This window comes from Polypterus senegalus, chromosome 3 (assembly GCF_016835505.1).
Source record: "Polypterus senegalus isolate Bchr_013 chromosome 3, ASM1683550v1, whole genome shotgun sequence".
Classification (NCBI taxonomy): domain Eukaryota; kingdom Metazoa; phylum Chordata; class Cladistia; order Polypteriformes; family Polypteridae; genus Polypterus; species Polypterus senegalus.
Genome location: NC_053156.1, coordinates 53,795,944 through 53,820,829, shown reverse-complemented (window position 1 = coordinate 53,820,829; position 24,886 = coordinate 53,795,944). Strand labels below are relative to the sequence as shown.

General features: G+C 39.9%; 1 protein-coding gene across 1 annotated transcript in view; it reads right to left on the bottom strand.

Moving 5' to 3' along the window:
- Positions 1 to 24,886, bottom strand: part of LOC120525147 (kinesin-like protein KIF1C) — a 95,127-nt gene that overhangs the window by 50,844 nt on the left and 19,397 nt on the right. The window contains exons 2-5 of the mRNA XM_039747211.1: positions 24,007 to 24,083; positions 23,635 to 23,814; positions 9,029 to 9,094; positions 44 to 222 (exon numbers count right to left, since the gene is read on the bottom strand). Of these exons, the coding sequence (XP_039603145.1) occupies positions 44 to 222; positions 9,029 to 9,094; positions 23,635 to 23,814; positions 24,007 to 24,083 (502 nt within the window). The remainder of the gene's footprint in view (positions 1 to 43; positions 223 to 9,028; positions 9,095 to 23,634; positions 23,815 to 24,006; positions 24,084 to 24,886) is intronic.

The following is a 24,886-nucleotide window of genomic DNA, read 5'->3' as shown; positions in this document are numbered from 1 at the left end:
GCATCGGAGCAGAAACATTCATCGGCCTTGCATGTACACTGACCTGGCCTTGTTGCCAGAGTCCATGAGGTCCGCAATGTCACAGAATGAGGTGACTGCCAGCTTGGACAAATCTTCGACATATGGGCCCATGATGGGGTGCTCACGCACACGCAAGTTGCCGCGACTCTTGGGATTCAAAAGGTCTCGCACCCGTTCACAGTAAATCTCCATGTAGGAAACCTGCAAATAGAATGTTCACCTTTTTTTACAAAGACAAAGTTACACAGACCATCAATTTATATTTAAAAAAAATACATTTATACAGTACTAGCAAAATACCCGCAATTTGCAGCAGAGAAGTAGTGTGTTAAAGAAGTTATGAAAAAGAAAAGGAAACATTTTTAAAATAACATAACCTGATGTAATTGTTTTGTCACTGTTATGAGTGTTGCTGTCATCAAGGATTTGATTATTATTATTTCTTTCAATCAGGTTCGCATTTGGAGGATGTGTTGTGTTCAAGTTATATTCCGTGTTTGTCAATTGTTGTAAAGATAACAGGTTTCATTCATCGATTCGTTTCTTACTGCATCAATAAACAGCTCGTCTTCCTCTTTATCTGAGACGTGACACACTGCATGCTCGGGTTTTTTTTTTTTACACTGTCTTCCTTTAGCTGGACATTGACTTTTTCCACCGTTTGCTTTGTTTCCGCAGTAGCTGCACTTATGAATATGCTTGTATGTGTCAGACGCTTCATATTCTTTTGCTGCCTTCTCAATTGTGTAATTCGGTTTTTGTTCAGAGCTCTTTGGAGATGTTGCTTTTTGTCTGCAAGCTTTACATCTTGCTTTCCTATTGATATGTGTACAAAGGCTTGTTCAGCGTCAGAGGGTTTACGCAGTAGCTGCACTTATGAATATGCTAAGCACAGTCCTTCTCCCGTGAATATGTAGCGGTAGCGTGTCTCCCTCACCATCTCATCTTCGTTTGCATAAGCACAGTCCTTCACCTGCGAATATTTACCTTATATGGGCAGGCACTCAATTACGTGGGAGGCGTGATGATACGGGACGCAACTCCGCCTCACACAGTGACAGAGCTGCAGGCTATGGTCGGTATATATGTACATAAGTAGAATTCAGTTCTATGCGTAGAATTTCGAAATGAATCCTGCCTAACTTTTGTAAGTAAGCTGTAAGGAATGAGCCTGCCAAATTTCAGCCTTCCACCTACACGGGAAGTTGGAGAATTAGTGATGAGTGAGTCTGTCAGTGAGTGAGTGAGTCAGTCATTGAGGGCTTTGCCTTTTATTAGTATAGACTAGCAAAATACCCACGCTTCGCAGCAGCGAAGTACTGCCTTAAAATTTTTATTAAGAAGAAAATTAAACCTTTTTAAACTGAGGGAAAAATATACCAATAATTATTTGTTAAGGATCTCTTTGTATACCACATTGTGAGTTCGGCCCTCCGTTTGTAATATGACCAAGCTGTGCGCTGAGCTTACTCTTGAGCATGCAACGTACAGTTGGCCAAGTAATCTTGTTTCAAATCTCACAGCTTGGATTGCTGCTGTCATAATCGGTTTGAGTTTCATAGTTTGTTTCAATTACGACAGTATTTGCAGGATTTGTGTTGAAGTGACATTCGGCATCTGTCAAGCGTTGTAAGCATACAACCGGTTTCATCGATAACTTCACATCCAGCTTTTGAGAGTTTAAACATTCATAAACATCAAAGTGTCCACTACTGAAATCGACACCTGTGAATCTAAGATGTTTAAGAGGCATTGGCAGTTGTCGAAAGGTGTAAAATATTTGGCCATTTCGGTACACTTGAAAGCGACAACCGAACAATTCAGCGGCAGCCATCAACTCACATGCAGAACCATAGGTGAAGGGCTTAAACATTTCATTCTTATAGTGCTCCTGTGTAGTATAATTATCTCCTGTACCATCATCAGTCCACACCTTGAACCTGTCCCAGTCATTCAATACATAAGACACAATGTTCCTCCGGATATCAAGAGTGAGCCTGATATGGCCGTGCAATATGTAACACAGAGAATGGAAAAGGTAGGTGCCATCTCCGGGCATGGAAACCACTCGGTAAGTGACAGTTCTTTGATCGATGGTGATCACCTCAATAGACATGTTAATGCGGGTACGGTTGGAATGATAAAGGAAATGGGTACCTGAACAATGTAAAGTAAGTCTAAAATACCTACACAATAACTCTAATCGTAATAAACGAACAATAAAACAGCGGAGAAGCCGTGGATTAAATAAAAAGGCTGCAGTTATCAGCAGGGAGACGTGAATCCCGTGGAGAAGCAAGGAAGGGAATGTAGAGACCGGAGCGACGGACGGCCTTATATAGGCAGGCAGCCAACAACGTGTAGCGGCGTTGGGATGGGGGACCCAACGGCGCCTCACACGGTGACCGAGCTGCAGGCTATGGATGTATATATGTACGTAAGTAGGATTCAGTTAGCGTTGGGAACCCGCGTACCAAATTTCTTGAAGAAGGACCCATAAGTAACAAAGACCGTTGAAAAGTTCAATATGGCGGCCGACAGTGGCATCATACCACCGAAATAAGTACGTACATTGGTTTCGGTTAGCACAGGGAAGCCGCCTACCAAATTTGGTGAAGATGGGGCCATAAATAAGAAAGTTCAACATGGTGGACGTTGTCGACCGTTATCGACCGTTATGACCGTCACGTGTAGAATTTCGAAATGAGGGAAGCTGGAGTATTAGTGACGTTGGAAAGTTCAATATGGCGGCCGACAGTGGCGTCATACCATCGAAATAAGTACGTACATCGGTTTCGGTTAGCACAGGGAAGCCGACCTACCAAATTTCATAAAGATGGGGCCATAAATAAGAGAGTTCAACATGGCGGATGTTGTCGACCGTTATGACCGTTAAGTGTAGAATTTCAAAATGAAACCTGCTTAACTTTTGTAAGTAAGCTGTAAGGAATAAGCCTGCCAAATTTCAGCCTTCTACCTACACGGGAAGTTGGAGAATTAGTGATGAGTGAGTGAGTGAGTGAGTGAGTGAGTGAGTGAGTGAGTGAGTGAGTGAGTCAGTCAGTCAGTCAGTCAGTCAGTGAGGGCTTTGCTTTTTATTAGTATAGATAAACCATCCATGGGTCATGCTTTTGCAGAAAATCTGCTCTGTACCCCAGTGTGTATCTCTCTTGGCCTTTTAAGGCTACTTCCCACAACCGAGTTGGGTTGTGTTATACATCTACGCATAGCAAGAGCAGCTTTGGCTTGGTGATTGAAATAGTCAACCACCCACAGATGGCTCCAGTTTGGTCAAGAGTGCAGACTTTTGGTATGCAGTCATTTGTGACATTTCCTTTAAGTGCTACTTGCCAGATGAAGAGCAACGGTCAGCTTCTCATTTCTGTGTAGGTTTAGTTTGCTGAGATGTAAGGAAAATTTTCAACATCTTACCTTTATGTATTAGTTTGTATACTTTCTATGTAGTGAATACTTTACACCATGAAGAAAACAAGCTCATATGATATTTAACTCTTTTCATTAACTTTAGTGTCTGTTTAAGTAGTGCCCATCTTATATATAAACGTCTACGCGTGGAAATGTGTCTGTCTGTCTGTCTGTCTGTCTGTCCAGCCCGGAAGTGAGAGGTAGAGTCTGGGTAAGGGTTCCACCTCCGAGGAAACAGAAAACTCGCTTAGCTGCTAATGCACAAGCGATGCAAGCATGTTGGCAATACGAAACCTCCCATGAGAGGGATGCCCAGAGTAGTTCTTTTTAATTACCTGACACCTCTACATTTCAATTTTTTTTTTGCCGATTTCAATAGTTTCTAGGACCCTGTGCTTTTTACATCACAGGCTTACACAGCTAGTTCAACAATAAATGTTTGCCAAAGATTTTGAATCTATTCAGATATTTTGGTACTTTTTAAATCCATACAAGACACAGGATCTGAGATGGATTAAACTATTTTCTTAATTTTGATTAGTGTAGAAAGATGTATTTTACAGCTATGTTATGCAAATTATCTCAGTCTTCGTATGCCTAATAATTTTTATATTTTTTGGAATTTGTCATCGTGTACACATCCATTTTCTTTCTCTGCTTATTCTGTCCCTGCAGCATTGGGTGCAAGGCTGGAAAAATCCCTGGGTACTGCGCAAGTGCATTGCAGGGTGAACACACAGACACACAGACATCATGAGTCAATTTTTCAATTTAAGAAGAAACTGGTGCACCCAGAGCAAACCCATGCAGGCGCTGGAAGAACATGCAAACTCCACGTAGGGAGCAAGCAGGTTGGGTGAACCCTTACCCTCATGTTACAAGGCAGCAATACCACTTCGCCACTGTGCCGCCATGAATAAAGAATGCCCACTGGAACCATTGTAGCTGTTATTTAAAAAAATCCTCAACACCCAGGCAAATCACAGCTTCAGTATTTTTCCCTGAAAATTATATTTATAAAATATGGGGAAATGCCTTTAAAAATGAAGCCAGGAAGCACTTCTTTACACAAAGAGCTGTGGGAATCTGGATTAAACTACTGAAGTATGTAGTTGAAGAAGAAATCCTGACAACCTTTGTGAAGAATCTGAATGAGATATTGGGATTCTTTAGGTATTAACTTAATGAACAGGCTTGATGGACTGAATGGTCTCCTCTCGTTTGTCAAATTTCTTACATTCTTATGCTCTTATTTCAAGTAGATTTTTTATCCATTCTTCCCTTGCTAGCTCCCATGTGTGCTCCCTTGCATTAACTGAACTCACACCCCAGTTCCAAAATCCCCTTGTTGACAGCCTGGTGGCATGAGCTCCACACTGGCACCTCCTTGTGGGTGCACTTTGCCCAAATCTCACAGAGCAAACGAGAATACACGTCAGGGAAAAAAAACATTAAAAGTGTGCAGTGAATAGAGTTGAAATGCTGCACTGCTAAGGCTACGCCAACTGGGCTTCTTCCTAAAACACCCACCAACAATTTCTTCAGGCAGTACATTTTTAACCACCACCGGGGTTTCAGGGAGAGAGCAAAAGATATGGAACAAAAGAATTGACGCTGAGACAAAATAAAAGGATACAATTACTGTTATCCATTCAGAAGCTCAGTAGAAGAAAATAACTGAAGCTTAATAATTGATTCACACATTGTAATGAGAGCTGCAACTGTGGAGACAGACACGCACACACTTAGACCACCGCAGTTACTGGGCTCTATATGACATAACAGCAGCAACCAGAGTTTAGATAAGCAGTGCGGTCTATCGATATTCAATTTGTTAAAACATTGCAACTATAATCAGGCCTGGCAGGTTTGCATTTACAATTAGACAGTAATGTTAACTTTACTTTAACTTTATTCGTTCGTTTAAATGTGCAGTCAGAAGGTGGATGCTGTACTCATGTCATCAGGGAAATTTACTGATTCAGTTGTTTTGAGTACTGCAGTGGTTCTCAACCTGTGGGGCGCGCCCCCCGAAGTAACAAAAAGGGGGGCGCAAACATGTGAAAAAAAGAAAACAAGAATCAAAAATATGAAAAAAACATCTGTTGAAACCAAAACAAATTAACTTAAACTACATTCTGATACTAAAGCAATAAATATAGAGTTAGATAAATGTCGATAAAAGTTAAGTAGGTATAATAAAATATGCATCCACATTTCAAAAAAATGTTAAGGGGGGGGCACGATTAAAACTGTACTGAACTCATTATCAGCTGTCTTAACTGCAGTGTGCCACATCGTTTAATTCAAATACATATTTTGCAATTCATATTTTCTCAAATATAGCTGCTAATTTTTCAAGCTTACATCAACTATCATACACTATCATTGTAACGCTGAACAAAAGAGAGCACACACGGCGCCTGTGACAACATATACTTCACATTTACCATTCGTCCATCGATGCCTGTGCTCCCGTTTCAAACACTGGGAAGAGTTACAGGTGCAATAGCTAAATTACCAACCCAGGATGATAATAAAACAAGTAAGACCACCAGCACATGACAGCAAGGCAATGCATGATCTGCTGACCACCTTGCACCAACCCGGAGACGAGCGTCTTCTCAGACAATTGCTTACACTTGTTCCACTCCCCAGTACGAGCACATCCATTATTTATTTATTTTGAAATGCGCCAACAACCGTGGACCTCTCTTATCCCAGACTCTTAGTTGTCATGTGGAAGCAGCATGGATAGAAACCATACACAAACATTGGCAAAAGTTGTGGCACCCATAAGAAACAAAAAGAACGGTGCACCAACAAGTGAATTATTTTTGGGTACTTGAAAACGGACATACTGTAAAATAATGGAATGTTTTCCATTTTGTTTAAAACCCAAAAACGTAAGGAGAAAAGCAAAAAAAATCTGTGGAATGTTGACAAGAATTTTTTTAAATGTTGTTAATCATAACGGATGCAAACATTCAGGAAAATGGAATTTGTTGAACTGCATTCCAAAATGTGCAGTGCTGGCCAGCAGAAAACATGTTCATATTCAACCAGTTGCTTATGGAATAAATTAAAAATAAAGCCTAGATTCAGAATAGTCAATGAATCAGTTGCTTGTGAGATCCAATTCTCCTTCACACCCATTCAGGCCTGCTAATGAATGGCGTCTGGTGATGTCATCTCTGTGTGATATCAAATCCCAATCCAGAGTCTTTTCATGCGTAGCTCCTGGCAGGTGGAACAAGCTGCCCACCTCCATTTGAAATGCTGACTCCCTCAATGTGTTTAAAGCATCTGAGGCTCTCGTTTGGTGAACTTCTGTCTAACTGAGATTAGCCGTTGGGTTATATAACTTATGAATTGTAACTCACTTGATTTTTGCGTTTTGAGTTCTTCACTTGTGATGATCAATTTGTAATCTTATCCTGTAACACCTTCTTCCAAACAGTCCCCCAGAGTGTAAATGTGAATAGGCTGCACAGTGATAGATGCACAAAGCCACTGTTACTCATGCCTAGGAACATGTCTCCTGCTTTTCTGAAAGCCACATGATAATACAGCGGAGTCTCTGATAATTTATTAGACAATCATACTATACAGTGCTATGAACATCCTTAAGTTGCTTGTATATGGAAGTAAAAGCCACACCAAAGATAAGCTAAATGTGTCCTTTCATTTGTGCCATTTTTGTTTGTCAGTGAGGAAGAATCAATGGAAAATGATACAGAGGATTGGCAGCTAATGTTAAAGAGGAAATTCTAAATGAGTGTGCACATCTTGCTGGATATACTGTGCCTGTGTGCAGCTCATTGTCTAAGATGGAGAACAAGAGACTGTACAAAGCCTTCTTTTGAGTCTGCTCTGCAAGTCAAATGTTTCTCTTAGTTGAATTTGTGCTTGAGTATTGGATCCCATACTTACTCTTTGTGTTTAGATGCCTTTGCCTGTTTTTTTCACTACTTAGTGTACTTTGACCTCCTTCATGTTATTATTTGGTTTTGAAGTATGCAGAGTATTTTTCTGCTAAGTTTTTTTCTTTTAAACACATATTTAAAGCTGGCAAAATATTCTAACATCTTCTTGCATTGCCATTTTGTTTTATTATAGTCACCACTATTTTGCTTCAGTAACTTGCAGCGTTGTTAGTCTTGGGTGACAAGAAGTACACAGCATGTGACATCTCTCTATAGAAAAAATCCAACGGCTGTCTGTCTGTCTGCTTTTCACAGATTTAGATCGGGGTTTTTTTCTATAATTTGCTTGAACATTCCAGGTGATTTGACGACTTCTCTCATCGTGCTAAGTATCATAGTTCACTTGCAGGAGCGATTTATTCACGCTAATCTCAGACAGAGACTGCAGACTGAGGGGAAGGGGAAGTGTGACCTCAGGAGTGGGGAGCCGGTCTACCTGTCACCACGTGTTGGAGCGTACCTTGCCTCTGCTTAGCTAGCGATACCGGTTTGTTTGGTGATTTTTAATGTTTGCCCTGCTTCGCTACTACGCAGGTAGAGCCACCAGGGACAGCTAGCCACTGATAATTAGGTATAAGGGTCAATATGAAGACTTCCACGTTATGCAAGTTTATGGATAAAAACCTCTGTTGTGGCCAGTGCATTTTGATTTAGTGATCTTCTAGTTAAATAACTAGTGCTTTTATTTTCTTGGCTTTCATTTTTGGAACTACATTTAAACTTACTGACAGATGGTTTTTGATTTTTGGCTAACAAAATCTGTGTGACTTTTTGTCAAAGTTTCATTATCCAATCTGCTTTATCATAAAAATTGGTCTCATCTTTCTTTGCAGAAAAATACTTTTTTGACCAGTCACAATTCTAGGGTACAGATTTAAGTTTAAAAAATTTACAAATTATTTAATCTACCTATTCTAGCTAAGCTCTTGTTTCCTGCTTATCCAAGTCTGCACTCACACTTTGGGACTTGCTGCTTGTCAGGAATGATGTGGCATCACTCTGTTCTCCACCATCATGGATTATTCCTGCTGGCTGCTGTTAGATGATCACACGGAGAGGTGGGGTTGAGAGCTGAGCACTGAGTATCTGACACCAAACACAATGACCACCAATTGACTACTTGCTGCTGTCTGAAGTCTGCTTATTGTACAGCATTGCTACAATATAGGCGGTCAGCTTGAAATTACCTGCTGCTAAATGAGCACAAGAATCCATATCTATGCAGTGATTTTGCTACCTACATGTCGGGGCATTTCCAAACACAAAAACAATCACAATGCCATGTAGGTGATCAGCCATGCAGCAAGATTCTCTTGCTTGGCTTTTGCCACCCACCTTTCCACTTTTCTTACCAATGGTAGTGAAATATGAAAATGGTCACCCACCACTCCAGGCAAGAGACAAGTCAAAACCTTCTGAGTGATACAGAAATGGCTAGACAAAATGGTAGAACATGATAGTAGTGAACTTTTCACAAGAAAATGCATCAGTAGAATTTTCTGGCCTGAACCTAACTTTGTAAGAGTCTTAGGCACATCCCGCTCTACTATAAAAATGAACAAACACTAATTAAGGATGAAAAAGTCATGGCTTACCTCCACAGAATGGGACAATTCAGGGTCCTTGTTGTCTGTGATCCTTTTAAACAAATCTTCACAGAGCTGCAAAACAGAAGACCCAAAAAGGTAAGAAAAACCCGGCAAACCAAAAATACGTCCACGCTGCTAGTCTAGAATATGAGGGGCTCTAGAAGTCCCCTTCAGTGACATCACACTGATTTTTTTTGTCCTATTTCTGTATTAGAGTGGAGGCAGGGGCACCACTGCAAATGCCACACAGCTATTAATGTCATGAAGCGCTCCTCCAAGTCCAGGGTATCAACTCAACTACTAAACAGCCAATCATTGTAGGACCAAGGCTAGCAGTGACACACGTTGTTTTGGTGAAAACTTGGTGTATAGCTACCAATGAAATTCATGCCATCAACACAGGAAGTGTTTAGCTTTATATATTAAAAGCTTTTTCCTCCAACTTCATTTTCATTTTATCTGCAACACCTTTTGCACAAGAGAAAAAACAAGTAAAAATTATTTCTGACCTGCACACCACTAGACTAGCAGGGTTACACTGGTAAAATTCAGTTTACCTACCATATTTATCGTATCCAAAATGAATTATTTGTACAGTAAGGGGCACCATGTGCTGTTTAACATCTCTGCGCATGCCTGACCCCTATAAATACTTCCCAAACGATGAAATTAGACAAAAAGGCACCAAAAGTATATTAATCATGTTTAAAAGACACATTCCTCCTCCCTTATTTTCCATCTAAACCCTTTGTGTGATGAATATATGGGTCCAAAGGAGATACAGGGTGCTGTCTACCCCTTAGGGAGCAATAATTCTTGCTTTACCACCCAATAAAAAGTGAGTTTTATCATTCCATAATCACACGCAAAATAAATTGTAGTGTCATTTTTGTGAAACTCATCATTCCATCCATTTATTTTCCACATTCACTTTCAATTTACGAAGGTACCAGATCTAATCTACACTGGTGGGACAAAAACCTTGACAAGATGCCAGTCCATCACAGGGCACACTCAAATTCTTCAAGCCAATTTAGATTTCCCATTGAACTTAATATTTTCATGCATTCACACCAGAGGATCACCTCTCTGGCTCATCTAAGGTACGTAGTACCTCCCCGGGACGAGGGGGGCGCTGTAGCTTATAGTCTTGTTTCCTTTTTCCCTGACAGCCCAGAGAAACTACCCCTCAAGGGTAACACAGCCAAAGAAGCCCCATCCCTTCTGGTATAAAAGGGAGATGTTCCCGAATATTGGTGTCTCATTTGGACCTGACAACAATAGAAAGGCAGAAAGTCTTTAAGAACATCACCAGAGTGGCTATGAAAGCAGCAAGCCTGCAACAATTGTTGCACCATCAAGCTACAACACAGTACACACATCTTTGGTGTTAACCATTGGTTCTTATTTTTTTGAGGGCTTTTCTTTATCATTTTTTTGACTGACCACTAGTATTCTCTGTTTTTTCTAGACTAGAAATCTATTTCTGAAGTCAGTTTATTGATTCACAGCTTACTTTTTGTTTGTTGAATTCGTTTGCTCCATTTTCACCACCATTTTGTGTCTCCTGTCATTAAGAGACTGTGACAAGCATTGTTAGGGACGTGTCCTCAAAGGTTTTGACCACCTGGTAATAACATGATGGGTTAAAAGGTCATCCTTCAGAGTATTTCCTCATCTGAGTTTGCGGATATCAAAACCCTTTTTTGCTCAATGATCTATGCTAAAGCCTTCTTTTGTTTGTCAGCCTGGTTCTGACTTTTAAAATTGTTTTACTTCAAATTTTGTCTCTTGTTTTGGCTCTGTCACTAGGTGCTGTTTATCTGTCAGTTTTGAGAGATTGTGCCTTTTCTCCCAATTACCTTAAAATACCTTACTGATAGCAAGCTGCCAATATATTTGGTATACAGGAGGAAACCTGACTGTAGGCAGATACCCATGGAGACCGAGAGAATATACAGACACCACGCAGACGTTGACCCTGCCGGCCAGGAATGTTAAGACATGTTAAGACACCAAAACTAACCAGAAGGACACTGTCAGCTTACCTGTGGGTAACACAAGCTCTCTGTTATCAGCTGGAAAGTGAACAATGTTACGATTACACTCACTGGGTGTAACAGAAAAACCTGTTTTTCTTGCCCTTTTCACATTTTTACAAAAAATATGCAGTGGAGCATACTACATACAAAACAGTGCATTTCACTAAAGACACAACTCTACTGACAGCTTGCAACATGAAACAGGATATAAACATTGCTTTTAGCTCATATGATCGATCATCAAAATGTTTTAAGACTAAACCTGTAAGGGGTCTTCTACAGTGTTGATTGTGTACTAATAGATATGAATCACAATCTGGTAAATGGTATATGCATCTGGTTTCAGGACCAAATCAATAAAGATACCAAAAACTACAAAATCAAGCATCATGCCGTCATTGAATTTCCAACACTGCAGGCAAAACACACCTTTGGGGTGTCCTCACCAATTAGTTAACATGGACCTGGACCAGTCCCCTTCATGTATCACAGTCTAGAGATAGGGTGCAAAATTCTGTCATAGAGAAGCGTCTTTCAAAGATGAACCAAGGTCTGGCCAGCCTTTGAAACTGACGAATGAAAAAAATATTTCCATTATGAAGTAAAATGTAATGGAGAATTAAAGTATGATGGCTCATCTCATATATAAACGTTCACACGTGGAAGTGTACAGATCAGAAGTGAGAGGTGCAGTCGGGGTAAGGGCACCACCTTCGAGGATACACAAGCGAGGCCAGTATGTCAGCAAAACGAAACCTCCAAAGAAAGTCACTTGCTTTGCGGCTAATACAGAAGTGAGGTGAGCACATCAGCAAAACGGTATCCCTTTTACTTTTTCTCCCGCCGCTAATACACAAGCGAGGGGAGCACGTTGGCAAAACGAAACCTCCTAAGAAAGACAGTCATTTAGCCACTAATGCACAAACGTTGCGAGCACGTCGGCAAACAAAATCTCCTAGGAGAGAGATACGCAGAGTAGTTACTTTTAATTACCTGACATCTCTACATTTCAATTTTTTTCTGACAACTTCAATAGTTTCTAGGACCCCGGGCTTTTTATAGCACGGGTTTACACAGCTAGTGACATATAAGACACTACAGCAGTTAGTTGGGTCAGAAGAATCTTCATTCTTTATGAACAATTAAACATGACCAATGTCATGTTACAGCCAGGGATGCTCCCTAGACTATATTTATTTTCAATTTTAGCTATTTCTTTCATTTATATTCATGTGTTTTATATTATTATGTGACTTTTATTAATATTGTTTTATTTAAATATTTTTAGTTATTTTTCATTATGTATAATTGTTTCCCTGTGGTGGGTTGACGCAATGCCCAGGGTTTGTTTCCTGCCTTGGACCCTGTGTTGGCTGGGATTGGCTCCAGCAGACCCCCATGACCCTGTAGTTAGGATATTGCAGGTTGGATAATGGATGGATGGATGGATAATTGATTCCTGGCTATGTTAATTGTATTATATGAGTCAAACCTCAAGAAGTGAGACCACCATCAGGCTGTATATTTAGGTGGAGGAGACTGTTCCCTCAGTGGTTCACTGAGGTTGATCGAGTAAAGATTACCATGAGTATTATATTGGACTTTACTTACTTTTTTGATGTGAAGTTTAGCTTCAGTTTTTTTGGATTTTGTTATTGGTTTACAGATTTGGATTTGTTTTCTTTGTGTTGTGCTTCAGCTAGAGTTTTTTTTTCCCTTGGCTTGCATTACCTTCTGGTTTTTTTTTATTTGTTTTTTTATTAATTTTTCATGTTATGTAATTTCTGTGATTTAGTTATTGTGTACTGTTACTTTAAGTGTGTTTGCCGTCAGAGATGGCTCCATCATATACATGAACTAGGCAGTTGCCTACTGCAGCAAACTTTTCAGGGGGAAGTACTTTGTTAACTATAACAGCCATAGCCATTGGCATCAGGAGGTGGTGGCTTCAGATTATCTTCCCCTGATTATTCCTGCCACCGCCTAAAGGGAACCCCCACCCCACGTTTCAAACAGACATCCATGCACCACTCATGTGAATCTTCAAGTTGGACCTTACATCCCATTCTTCAATCTGACATCTGTGTGCGATTTGTGCAAAACCCTAAAGAGGAATAGCACACTACCCGCCCGCTCTACTGTCTGTAGCAATATGTATAGCAATTGCCTTCGAGACTCAATGGTTACAGTGCAATACTGTATTTTTACTTTTGCCTAGGGCAGCAAATAAACTAAGGCTGCCATTTTGTGTACATTGTGGATAAACCCCTCTGGTTATATATTGAGCCACTGATTGAATCTCAGCAGTGGATCATTGAAGTGTGAAGGAATTGATTGTGGGTATTGTTTTCCTGTGGATTTACTGTTTTTCTATCTTTGGATATTATATTGTGTATTTGGACATGCTTGCTTTGCACTGACTTTCAAGCAAATCCTTTTAGTCTTTAACATTTATGTTATATTTTCTACTTCTTCTTGTATGAAAATACTTTGTTTGACTTGTCTCTAATATCCAGAGATTAATAGTTATCTCTCTTGTTATTTTGATATATGTTTGGGACAATTCTTGTCTCTCTATTATATAAAAAAATCCTGTGACACGACAAGACTTTTTGGAAGATTTTTTCAAGTCCTGCGAGATGAGACTTTGGCTATGAGATTTTTTCAAGTCCTGCCCTCCTCTCAACCATTTTCAACCATGTATATGGTAATCCATCCATTTTCCAACCCGCTGAATCCGAACACAGGGTCACGAGGGTCTGCTGGTGCCAACATTGGGCACAAGGCAGGAACCAATCCCGGACAGGGTGCCAACCCACCACAGGACACACACAAACACACCCACACACTAGGGCCAATTTAAATTCGCCTAACCTGCATGTCTTTGGACTGTGGGAGGAAACCGGAGCGCCCGGCGGAAACCCACGCAGACACGGGGAGAACATGCAAACTCCATGCAGGGAGGACCCAGGAAGCGAACCCCGGTCTCCTAACTGCGAGGCAGCAGCGCTACCACTGCGCCACCGTGCCGCCCTTATATGGTAATCTCACCTCTCATTCATGTGAATACCACACACAGCTTCTGCTCTCTCAGCTTTTATAAATTTTAACGTTTTCCTCACTTTAAGTTCCCAATTAAATAAGATGTATTATGTCTAAATCATATTGAAGAATTCCTTTATGAAGGGATATCAACATAAAAAAGAGTACATGGGCAATCCTAGCACCTCGAAACAATGAAGTCAAGCGAATTAACGCCAAAAATGATGATCGATTACACGGCAGATTGGTTAAATGCGTATCAATAGACTATGCTGAAACAGTTGGTGGTGATCGTGCGGAAGATGAAAACATCAACTTACAATATCCCGAAGAATAACTACAACCATTCCACCAGCCGAATTACTGTAGAAAGAAGGCTGTATCCAAGAAAGGTAATGCAGTACATCTTCCACGGATAACATTACACAACAAAGGAGATCTTGATACGCCATTCGAATTAAAAAGTTAACAGTTTCCCATTTGAATAGCTTTTGCAAAGACAATTAACACATCTCAGAGTCAAACATTCAAAAAAGTCATTTTATTTAATACAGTGGAACCTCTGGTCACGATCGTAATTCATTCCAAAACTCTGGACGCGACCCGATTTGGTCACAACCCGAACATAATTTCCCCATTAGATTGTATGTAAATACAATTAATCTGTTCCAAACCGTACTTACTGTATGTAAATATATATTTTAAGTTTTTTAAGAACAGAAATACTTAATTATACCATAGAATGCAGTGTAATAGTAAAACCCTGAACAACAGAGAAAACTAACATTGTAAGAGTTCGGGCTAGACCCTTATGAACGGGGAAAAAAAATGAAATGCCACTTCCCTTGTGAAACTTTTCAAACCATCCTCTACTGGCTTTAAATTCCTCACCTTCGACTCTCAAAGAAGGATTTTTTTTTCAGCAAATCACCATGAATCTTCCTGGCTTTCTCGCATATGATTGCCTCGCTTACGCTATCCCCTGCAAGTTGCTTCTCGTTAAACCACACTAGCAACAGTTTTTCCACCACTTTCAGCACTTGAGGATTCTGCTTGGTTAAAATAGTAACTCCTTTTGCAACATCAGCTGCTTTGTTAGGCCCCGTATACGCAAACAAATGAAAATGAGAAACGGAGAATGGGAAGTCATTCAAACCGGAAGGGAAACTGGCCACCTGTGTTTTTGTGGTCATGAATAGATGCAAATTTTTCGCAAACTTTTTGATCGTAATCCAAGTTGTACGTGTTCGGAAACGTTCGTGACCAGAGGTTCTACTGTAGAGGGAAAGAAACTAAACTCAATCACGGGCAGTTATACGCTGTGTTGTCAAAATGAAAGTCCAAATACAGAATCAAAATTCAATGTGATATTGATGAAAATTTCATTTACTGAAATTTTACAGTAAAAGTGTAAGTTTAAAAATTATTTGCGTGTTAATTTCAAAGCCAAACAGAACAAAATCCTATTACGCAACAAATAACTCTAAAGCAACATGAAACATAATTTACTTTCAGATTATTCCGTTTTACTCTTTTTAATATGGTTAATTACTCGCTGTAATGTAAAATAGTTCTATTATGCATATGTAACCATGAAAATAAAAATCTGTTTAAATTGCACAACCACATCCCCATACGTGAGCGACAGAACCACAAAGAGGCTAGTGCAGGCACAGGGTTGATGAACGATGTGAGCAGGGGGCAAAGCCCCCTAGTATTCTAAACTTTTAAAGCCAGCGCCTCTTTTTTTAGGACTGTGTAGACCGAAGCCAGCAACCACAAGTTGGGGACTGGCTGATTTAAGGTGAACCTCTTCTGGGTTGGTTACCAAACATCCTGACCTGCTTTATGGTCATTTTAGAGGTCTCACACACCCTGTGTCACAAAAGTTGACCTTTTCCAGTTCTTGCTCTCTTACTGATGGATATAAAATTATTTTTTTATTTTTAAAGATGTTAAGTTTAGGTTCAGTCTGCCTGGGATGAGGCCTTTTTCTAGACAGACCAGTGAAAAAAACTTCTTGTTGAAGTTTTTTTTTCCTCTCTTCCCTTGTATCTTTCCATAGCATTGGTTATCAATCCAGACTTCAACTTTTGCCATTATTATCTGTTATGACTTTGTTTTGTTCTAAACTTTTTCAGCAACGTGTTTTGGACTTAAGTGCAATCTTATTTTGATAAAGGTCTTAATTTAAGACTTTAGTTAAAGTCTTTAAAATTGTTTTAAAATAATTTAATGTTAGGTTTAGAAGATTTTCTGGTTGAGACTTAAAGCTGTGTTTTCTTTGATTTTGATTCTGGTACATGTTTGGGCTTGATGAAAGATTGTTTTTGATTTTTCTGATAAAGGAATCCTGCTAGACTTTAAACTACATTTAATCTTCTGTTCCCATTAAAAATATACCTCATATCCTCTGTGGAAGTTCATTATTATATACCAAAAAATGGCCTTTAGTCAATGGTAATTTTGTTTAGGCTTAATTCCATTAATGACTCTTCCATTTTTATTTATGTACAGTATTTGTTTTTTTCTTATTTTTTATTTTCGTAATCATAATTTTTCTTTTACATTCTAACACACTTTGGGGCTACCCTTTTTGTATGAAAAGGTGTGGTATAAATAAATACCGGTATTATTGCTACCATGTCAGACAGCATTTCCTAAGGCGCCCAGAATAAAGTCCAGAAAATGCTCCTGGATCTTCACAACACAAGCAAAAAGTGCAGCCACGTGTTTATCTGACCCTCCTCTGTTCTCTCAGAACAGCTGGTGAGCCAGCAGCCAGCATTTTATATTGATACCCACTGTAAGACCCCCTGTGGAACATTTGGCAACATGTCAGCACGGTGCCAGTGTTCTAACACTGTGACAGAATGGGATTTGTGACCTGTGTGCCAACCGTGTCACTAGAGCATTGAAGCCATCGATCTTACTGTCTTGAAAAAATAAACCAAAAAGAAACACAAACTTATGTAATTATAGGTGTCCTCTTACACCAATGTGCTCTTCTGAAGCAGAGCAAGACACATTGCTGCAGATTCGCCTTACTGTCTAATCTGCTGGCGAGGGGCCTGTCAAGGCAGGTGATCAAAAGACATGAAACAAAGAGAAGAACAATTCACTTTGGGAAACCTAAGCCTAATGAAAACTTTTAAGTATAAAACTGTCTTGAACAGGGTGGGAGAGAAGGAAATCACCATGGCAACACAATGAAGAAATGTACAGGCTCCTATAATGTCACATCTCAAACACAAAACAAAAAGCAAGAACTCTTTAAGCCCACTGGAAACTTGCCACTTCACGTGACAGTCTCGACAGGTGAGACGAGCTTTTCAACCTGGTGTTATCCCTAGACAGTCAAGATCACTCCACCCTCCTCTGTTCTACTATCTGCTCTATCACATCGAGGGTGTTGACGAGCTGTAGACGATATGGGCAGCCATTGGCATAAGGGTGTACACATATATCAGGCATTTTAGTACAAGTAATCTGTTTTGCTTTTTTTTCCCTTAGGTAGGCAGTGTGGCCTACTGGCTAAAGTTTTGGAGTATTAGGTACAAGAATGGTGGTACAATCTTCATCGCTGATCAATCTATGACCATTTACCAGAAAGTGCTATATGTAAGGAAGTAGTGGTCCAATAGGTATAACAAGCAAAAAGTAAGTAAGTTAGTGAGAAACGTGATAGCATCTGTCATCTGCAAGTCTGAAGAAATCTGAAGAAACCATTTCAAAAGAAATGGTTGGAGATGCTCTTATAATATTTTGTTTCTTTTTTGATCTTTTTGTTATATTCTTCATAGACAAGTCAGACTCGCAGATATATGTCAAATCGAACATTGCCAAGAGAAAGACAGGCACAGTTCATCACTTCTTAAATTGTCTCTCAGGGATGACGTTCGACTAATATTCTAAAGTGTTAAAGTGGACAGCTTGACCAACTCTACCATAGCTGGAATGCGTCTTCATTCAAGGCAGGAAGAAGAACCCTGGGTTAGATTTTCACTGACCATCTCACTGAAGAGTGCTAGTTTATTGAAAAACACTGACACAATTTCGTGTACATTGGCTCGCTGTCAGACTTAAAGCTGTATGCTATGATCATTTAAATGGGTGTGATGTCAGTCAAAGAAAGAAAGAAAAACCTTTCCCTAGGCAGCCATATCACTGAGAAAAAAAGAGAAACTCTGGAACTGTAGGGCTTTTCTGGGTGTTTAAAGGACACCGACTCTTCAGGCAGAGAGCAGAATTTATCCCCAAATGCTCCCCTTACTGAGCCAATACATGTGATTATAAATGAGCAAATCTCAATGAGAGGCTGACATATCACCTGGAACAACTCTGAGCAATCAATACTGAGGACTTGACTTTTCACAAATACATCTGACAAGACATGTTATTGCTTCCATCGCGCACAGAGCACTGACTCGTATATGACACAATGCACTCAAATAACTAATGGATTCAGCCAGACGCTTGATAGGCCTCTCTGTGAGTCCATCATAGACCAGGCACCCTCTATTACAACAGAATTAACTTCGCTCAAGTCCACCTTACTCTCCTCAAAGCCAGTGTTTTAAGGAGAATATCTCAGATTGTGTGCTCCTATAAAAGTAATGACCAACAACTTTCCAGAGCCAGAGCTTTTTCTTGACTATTTTGTGATGTTATCCTATGCAAACATTTTAGTTCTTTTATCTGATATTTTGTTTTTCATTAGTTTTGCCAATTTAGTTTATGTTTTTAAATTAACCTATATTTTAAGCACCTATACAGCTTACCTGGGACCCACTTTTGCCCACAGCCTGTCTCAGGCCCGTGTTTAAAGCACTAGGTAGTGTCAAGCTTGCGCATCTGTCGCTTATCAGCTTAGATCAGGAATGCGAAACCCCTCCTGGACAAGAGGGGGCGCTATTGCTAACAATCTCGTCTCTTCCTTCCCCATCTCTGAGAATATGCCCCTTGAGGCTAAATAACTCCACCCTTCTTCTGCCCCTTCTGGTCCAAACTATTAAAATGGTCATTCCCAGAATGTGGCGTCTCAGTCTCAGCCTGAACCTACTATAGGATGGCGCTCCACAGAGAGACCCTTAGCAAAGAGCCATCAGTGGGTATGTGCATTTGTTTTGTGTTTGCAACATTGAATCCTTGATTACTTTACTGCCGAAAGCCATTTTTTTTTGTTAATTTATTATCAAACAGGGTTCCTGTATTGGCACCCCAACTTTTCTTTGAATATTCTCTGTCCCTCATACCACAACATTTGATTCATCTTGCTTTTGTTGTTCAGCCTCTTTGTGACTCCCAAATTTATATGTCTGTCTGTCTTTGAACCATTATCGTCTTGATGCTTTGGCTTAGAAATTTGGCTCTTGTTAATTTATGGTTTTTCATTTTGGATTCTATAATAATTAATGTGTCTTTTATTCCTTAGTATTATTTTTGCTTCTTTATATTTAGTTCTTTGGAATTCTTTTGCAATATAATATAATATACAAATATATTATTCATGGCTTTCGTTTATTTTGGCCTATGTTGGGGCAATTCCTCTATACATTTTTTGGGCTTTCCCATTTTAGACCTATTTTGAGTGTTTAGACCTTATTTCTTTTGAGCATGTTTAGCGCTTAGACCATTTTTTTGGAAGTATTCAGGCATTTCTTAAAGAATGTAAGTCTGAATCTGAACAAGTCAGGCTTTTAAAAGAAAAATCTGACAAAAAACAGAGACTACATTGTAAGGTTTTGTTGTCAATGACATGCTAATAGTCATAGGTCACTAAGAGGCAATTAAACACATCTTCAACAAGAACTTCTGTGCTTCTTGTTGCACTGTTGCTGGGTAATGGAAGTCACCTGACAAGTTCTATTACTGTTTTTGGTTTAGGTATCATGGCAGCAAGCAACACTCAGTGGAGGAGAGGTGGATGAAGGATTGGTGATTTATGGCTCATTTCTTGTATAATTACAGCACATTGCTGGAAAGAGGTCTGTAAAAGGTGCTTGGTGTAAATAAATACATGTTACTGCATTCATATAACATCTGGTGTTATACTGTGTCTTGGGTTTGGGGCTCTCAGGCACCCCCTGGTGGCCAAAAATCAAACTCTATAGCCTACTGAGCTTGGGCACAGATAAAAACATATGGATATGATACCCTGTGTGCAACATACAAATGTACCTTTTCTTTTTTTATGACAAAAACATCCAGAAAATGTTTATTTATGTGTCCTTACCTGATATCATGTTTATTAGCTTTATCCTACCAAATCTCATTCTGCTTTTTCGTGGAATATCCACAGGCTCGATCAAAGTGGACCACCAATTGACAATCAACTAATATAAATCATTATACAATAAAGAGTGGGAAAAACCAATTGAGATGGTGCCCTTTAAAAGCCTGTACAGCACTTGTTGTTTTGTCTCACGGAACATTAAAGCGTCTCCGAGAAATATTGTTTGTAAGTAGGACGTGATGTGCAAGTAGTCTCTTGGGACTTCAAAGTGTCTCTCCGATCTCCGATCATGCCAAGATTTTTTTTATTTAATAGATAGATATTTATTGTCATGGATGGCATGTCTGTGCTGGCAGCCCTGCCAGGATGGGTGTCCTGGTCCATTACCTGGCTAGGAGGCCAGGAGAAAGAAAAGGCAGGAGGATTCCTGCTTTTGCCATGAGATTGGCCAGAAGGACAACATCATGGAGCAACTGGGAAGGAGTTAATACCCTAGAAGGCAGCATTCCTGGGCTTTGGTAACCAAATGGACACTGGCAGGGTATGCTGGGAATTGTAGTGTCATGGACCAGCCCTGTAGGGTTCCCTGGGTGCCACCAGGGGGTACTGCCGGGATTTATGTGCTCTACTTTTAGGGAGTTCCCCTTGACCGAGAAGTGCTTTCAACAGAATATTGCCCTAGCACTGCTAAAGTGCTAAAAGGAGTCGTTCTGCTTCACCCCATTGACTTATCGTCTGGTGGAAGAAGGGCAAAGCTCACCTGAGAGGTGAGAAGGAGAATAAAGAGAGAAATAAGAAGAGAAAAGGGATTGTGATCAGTCTTGTCTGAAGGTTATTGTACTAAAAATGAAGCCTTTGTTAAGGTAATTCATTATAATAAACCTTTGAACCCAGGATTTGTGTCGGTGCAGTATGTCTGAAGTTTGGGGAGCAGCAAGGCCCCCTCACTGTGATCACTCCATCTGCCAAATCAAGATTCCTAATCTTATCTTTTCTCAATACAGTGCCTTGTACAGCGGTACTTTTAAAAGCACACTACACAAAGCAATTCAAAACAGCACTATGTAACACATAACATTCACCAATTCATTTTCTGAACCCAATTATCTATTATAAGGGACGTGAATTCATCCAACCATACTTATGATGTCTACTCATGGAAGACAACACTCATTTATAAGGAAAAAAAAACACTCGAGGATTACTGAGAGTGGCAAAAAGCCAGGAGATGATAAAGTAAATAAGACAGGAATGAGAAACAAGGTTGAAACCAGGAAGTCAAAAAATAACTGAGTAATCTCAGACTAAGACAGAATGAAAAACCAGAAGTCAAAGGTGAAAATGAGAGTTAAGAAACCAAAACCAAAACTGAAACAGACGCTATTACTTCAGGCAAAAGAATGCTGATTTTCCCACCAAGGGATAAAGTTTATACAAATTTATAACATCATCTCCGCATCGTCATCATTGCGATGAGCAGGTCATGTGTAGGTTTCTGACTGTGTTGCATCTTCTTCTTCTTCTTTCAGCTGCTCCCATTAGAGTTCGCCACAGCGGATCATCTTCCCCCATGTTGTCCCGTCTTCTGCATCTTGCTCTGTTACACCCATCAACTGAAACTCCTTTCTCACCACATCCATAAACCTTCTCTTAGGCCTTCCTCTTTTCCTGTTACCTGGCAGCTCTATCTTTAACATCCTTCTCCCAATATACCCAGCATCTCTCCTCTGCACATGTCCAAACCAACACAATCTTGCCTCTCTGACTTTGTTTCCCAACCGTCCAACTTGAGCTGACCCTCTAATGTACTCATTTCTAATCCTATTCATCCTAATCACACCCAATGCAATTCTTAGCATCTTTAACTCTGCTACCTGCCGCTCTGTCTCCTGATTTCTGGTCAGTGCCACCATCTCCAACCCATATAACATAGCTGGTCTCACTACCATCCTGTTGATCTTCCCTTTCACTCTTGATGATAACTGTCTGTCTCAAATCACTCCTGACACTTTCTGGCTGTATTGTATAAATGATACAAATAAGATGCAAGCCAAATCCAACTTTTCAAAAATAAATAAAAACAAAAATATGCAATCAGAAATACTATCTGTAGATCCATAACCCAAAAATACAAAAAAAAACTTAAAAAACTAATAATATTACATTCATTGAAAGACATTTTTTCACTCATAGTGGGTGAGGTTAGTTTTGTCAGCTAATCTACACATGCAAGATGTAGAAAAAAAACTGCAAGAACCCCTAGAGAGCAGCAAGCCCAAGTTTATCTCAGCAACATCAGGTGCAGGACAAGAACCAATGCAGAAGGGGCACAAGTCCATGACAGGACATGCTCACTCATACTGAGTTAAGTTAGAATTATCCATGAACCTTATGTGCTAATTACTGGAAATTATTGGAAACACAACCATCTGGAGAAAATTTATGTTAGCTCAGGGAGAACATGCAAATATCCACATAGATAATGGCATGGAGTTAAGCACAGAGCCATAAGGCAGCAGCAGCACCACTGAACCACACGAAAATTAATAAAGGGTTGTCATGATATAATGTTGTTTCTTTACTAGATGTGCTACTTGGCTTCACCCACAAAAGTTAGTAAGACAATGAGCAACAGTTATAGTTTATTTCTATAAAACACATTCTACAGCACATTTTCATACAAAGGATGTAGCTCAAAGCGCTTTACAACAACATGTAAAAAAAGCAATTACATGCAAAGAAAAACAACGTACATTTAGGTAAGAATATCTGAAGTACTATATAACTAACTAAGTGCACTTCTGAATAAAAACTTTGTAGTTTTTTTTTTTTCAGTATTATTGGTTGGGAGTGTGTTGTAGTAGTTAAGACTTTGGACCTGGGACTTCAAACCCTGAAGTTGGGGGTTCAGATCCTGTCGCAGACACTGAGTGACCCTGAGCAAGTTACTTCACCTGCCTGTTCTCCAATTGGAAAAACAAAAGAAACATAACCAACTGTATCTCAAATATTGTGAGTTTACTTGGTTAAAGGTGTCAGTCAAATAATAAGTAATAATAATAATAGTAGGTCACTGGAGCTTCTTATTCTTGAACATGCTATACTTAATTGTTCCCGAGAAAAACATTTTTTGGTAAGGATGCTGAGACAGCTTCTCCACAAATTATTGTGAAATGAGGGAAGACAAGGAGACACATAATACGGGATATTCAAAGGTCTGAATCAAAAGGGAAGAGATGACCAACAAACAAAGCACAAGTGTGAATCAAAAGAGAAGTCAGGGACAATCTTACCTGTGGGATGATACCCTGCTGGTTGGGCTCCTGCCGTCCCATCATAGTGTAGGATTTTCCTGCACCGGTCTGGCCATATGCAAAGATGCAGACATTGTAGCCTTCAAATGCGTGCAGTAGCATCTCCTCACCGATATCCTTGTAGACACGTTGTTGGGAGGCAAAGTCTGGGTCTTCTGCCTGCATAAGTACACCAACAACCAGTCAATGTATTTCCTTGTTCAAACAGTCAACATGAAAAGCAAGCTGGGTTCTGATATAAAAAGCACATTTAGATCTTAACACCCAATTGACCAGCCCCACAAGTGCTGATCTTCAATCCCAAAATCACTCACACCCCTCTCACCTTCGCTGCAGTAAAGCATCACTTACCGTGGTGTGTGACCAGTAGGAATAGTCAAAGGTGAAAGTCTTGGGTGCATCTTTGGGCTGCTTAGGGTTAGTAATGCCTGTAAATTACAAAAAAAGAACATCTACTGTGAGGCACCTGGGAGGCAATAATGGGTCAAATCCTTTACAACCGCGCTCCACACTGCCCATATAAGATCAATAAGAGGCAGGATTTAATTGAATAGTGAAGATCAGTGGAACTCCATCCCCACGCCTAAGTTACATGGCTTAAATATGGGGAAAAAAAAACTCACATGGAGGATACTCTGCATAGTATTGTCACACTTAAGAATTTCACTGTACTTTGAAAGTGTGACAATAATGACCCTATAAAGCTATAATCCAAAGTGATTATCCATTAGGCACAGACAACACTCACTTCAATCCCTTAACGGCATAGTGACCAAATCTATTACAAATTTTAAGTGTGCCTTCCCACTTCATGTCGGCCTGGCCTGTGCACACAAACCCTTCCCTGCAGCCCACAGGTGGAAATCCTGCAAATGATGTGCTGCTCCCTGCCGAAAACCTCAACTGTATTTTGTGGTTGATCGTCTTCCCAAAATTACCGCTCAGTTTAAAACAATCGGCCCCATCTCATTTTAAATTTGTCTACATTCATTTGTATTATTAACTTAAGCTTCTACTAAGGGCCCCAAAAGAACCAGAAGCCTATTCTGCCAAAAATGTGCTCCAGGAACCAAACTTGAACAGGGTGGCACTCTACTACAGGGCATGCTGATATCCATACACCCTCTGATTTAAAGCAAGCTACACTGAATGTCTTTGGGATGTTCGAGGAAACCTCATAAGCACAAGTAAAACATACAATTTCCATACATACTGATCCCGGCTCCAATGA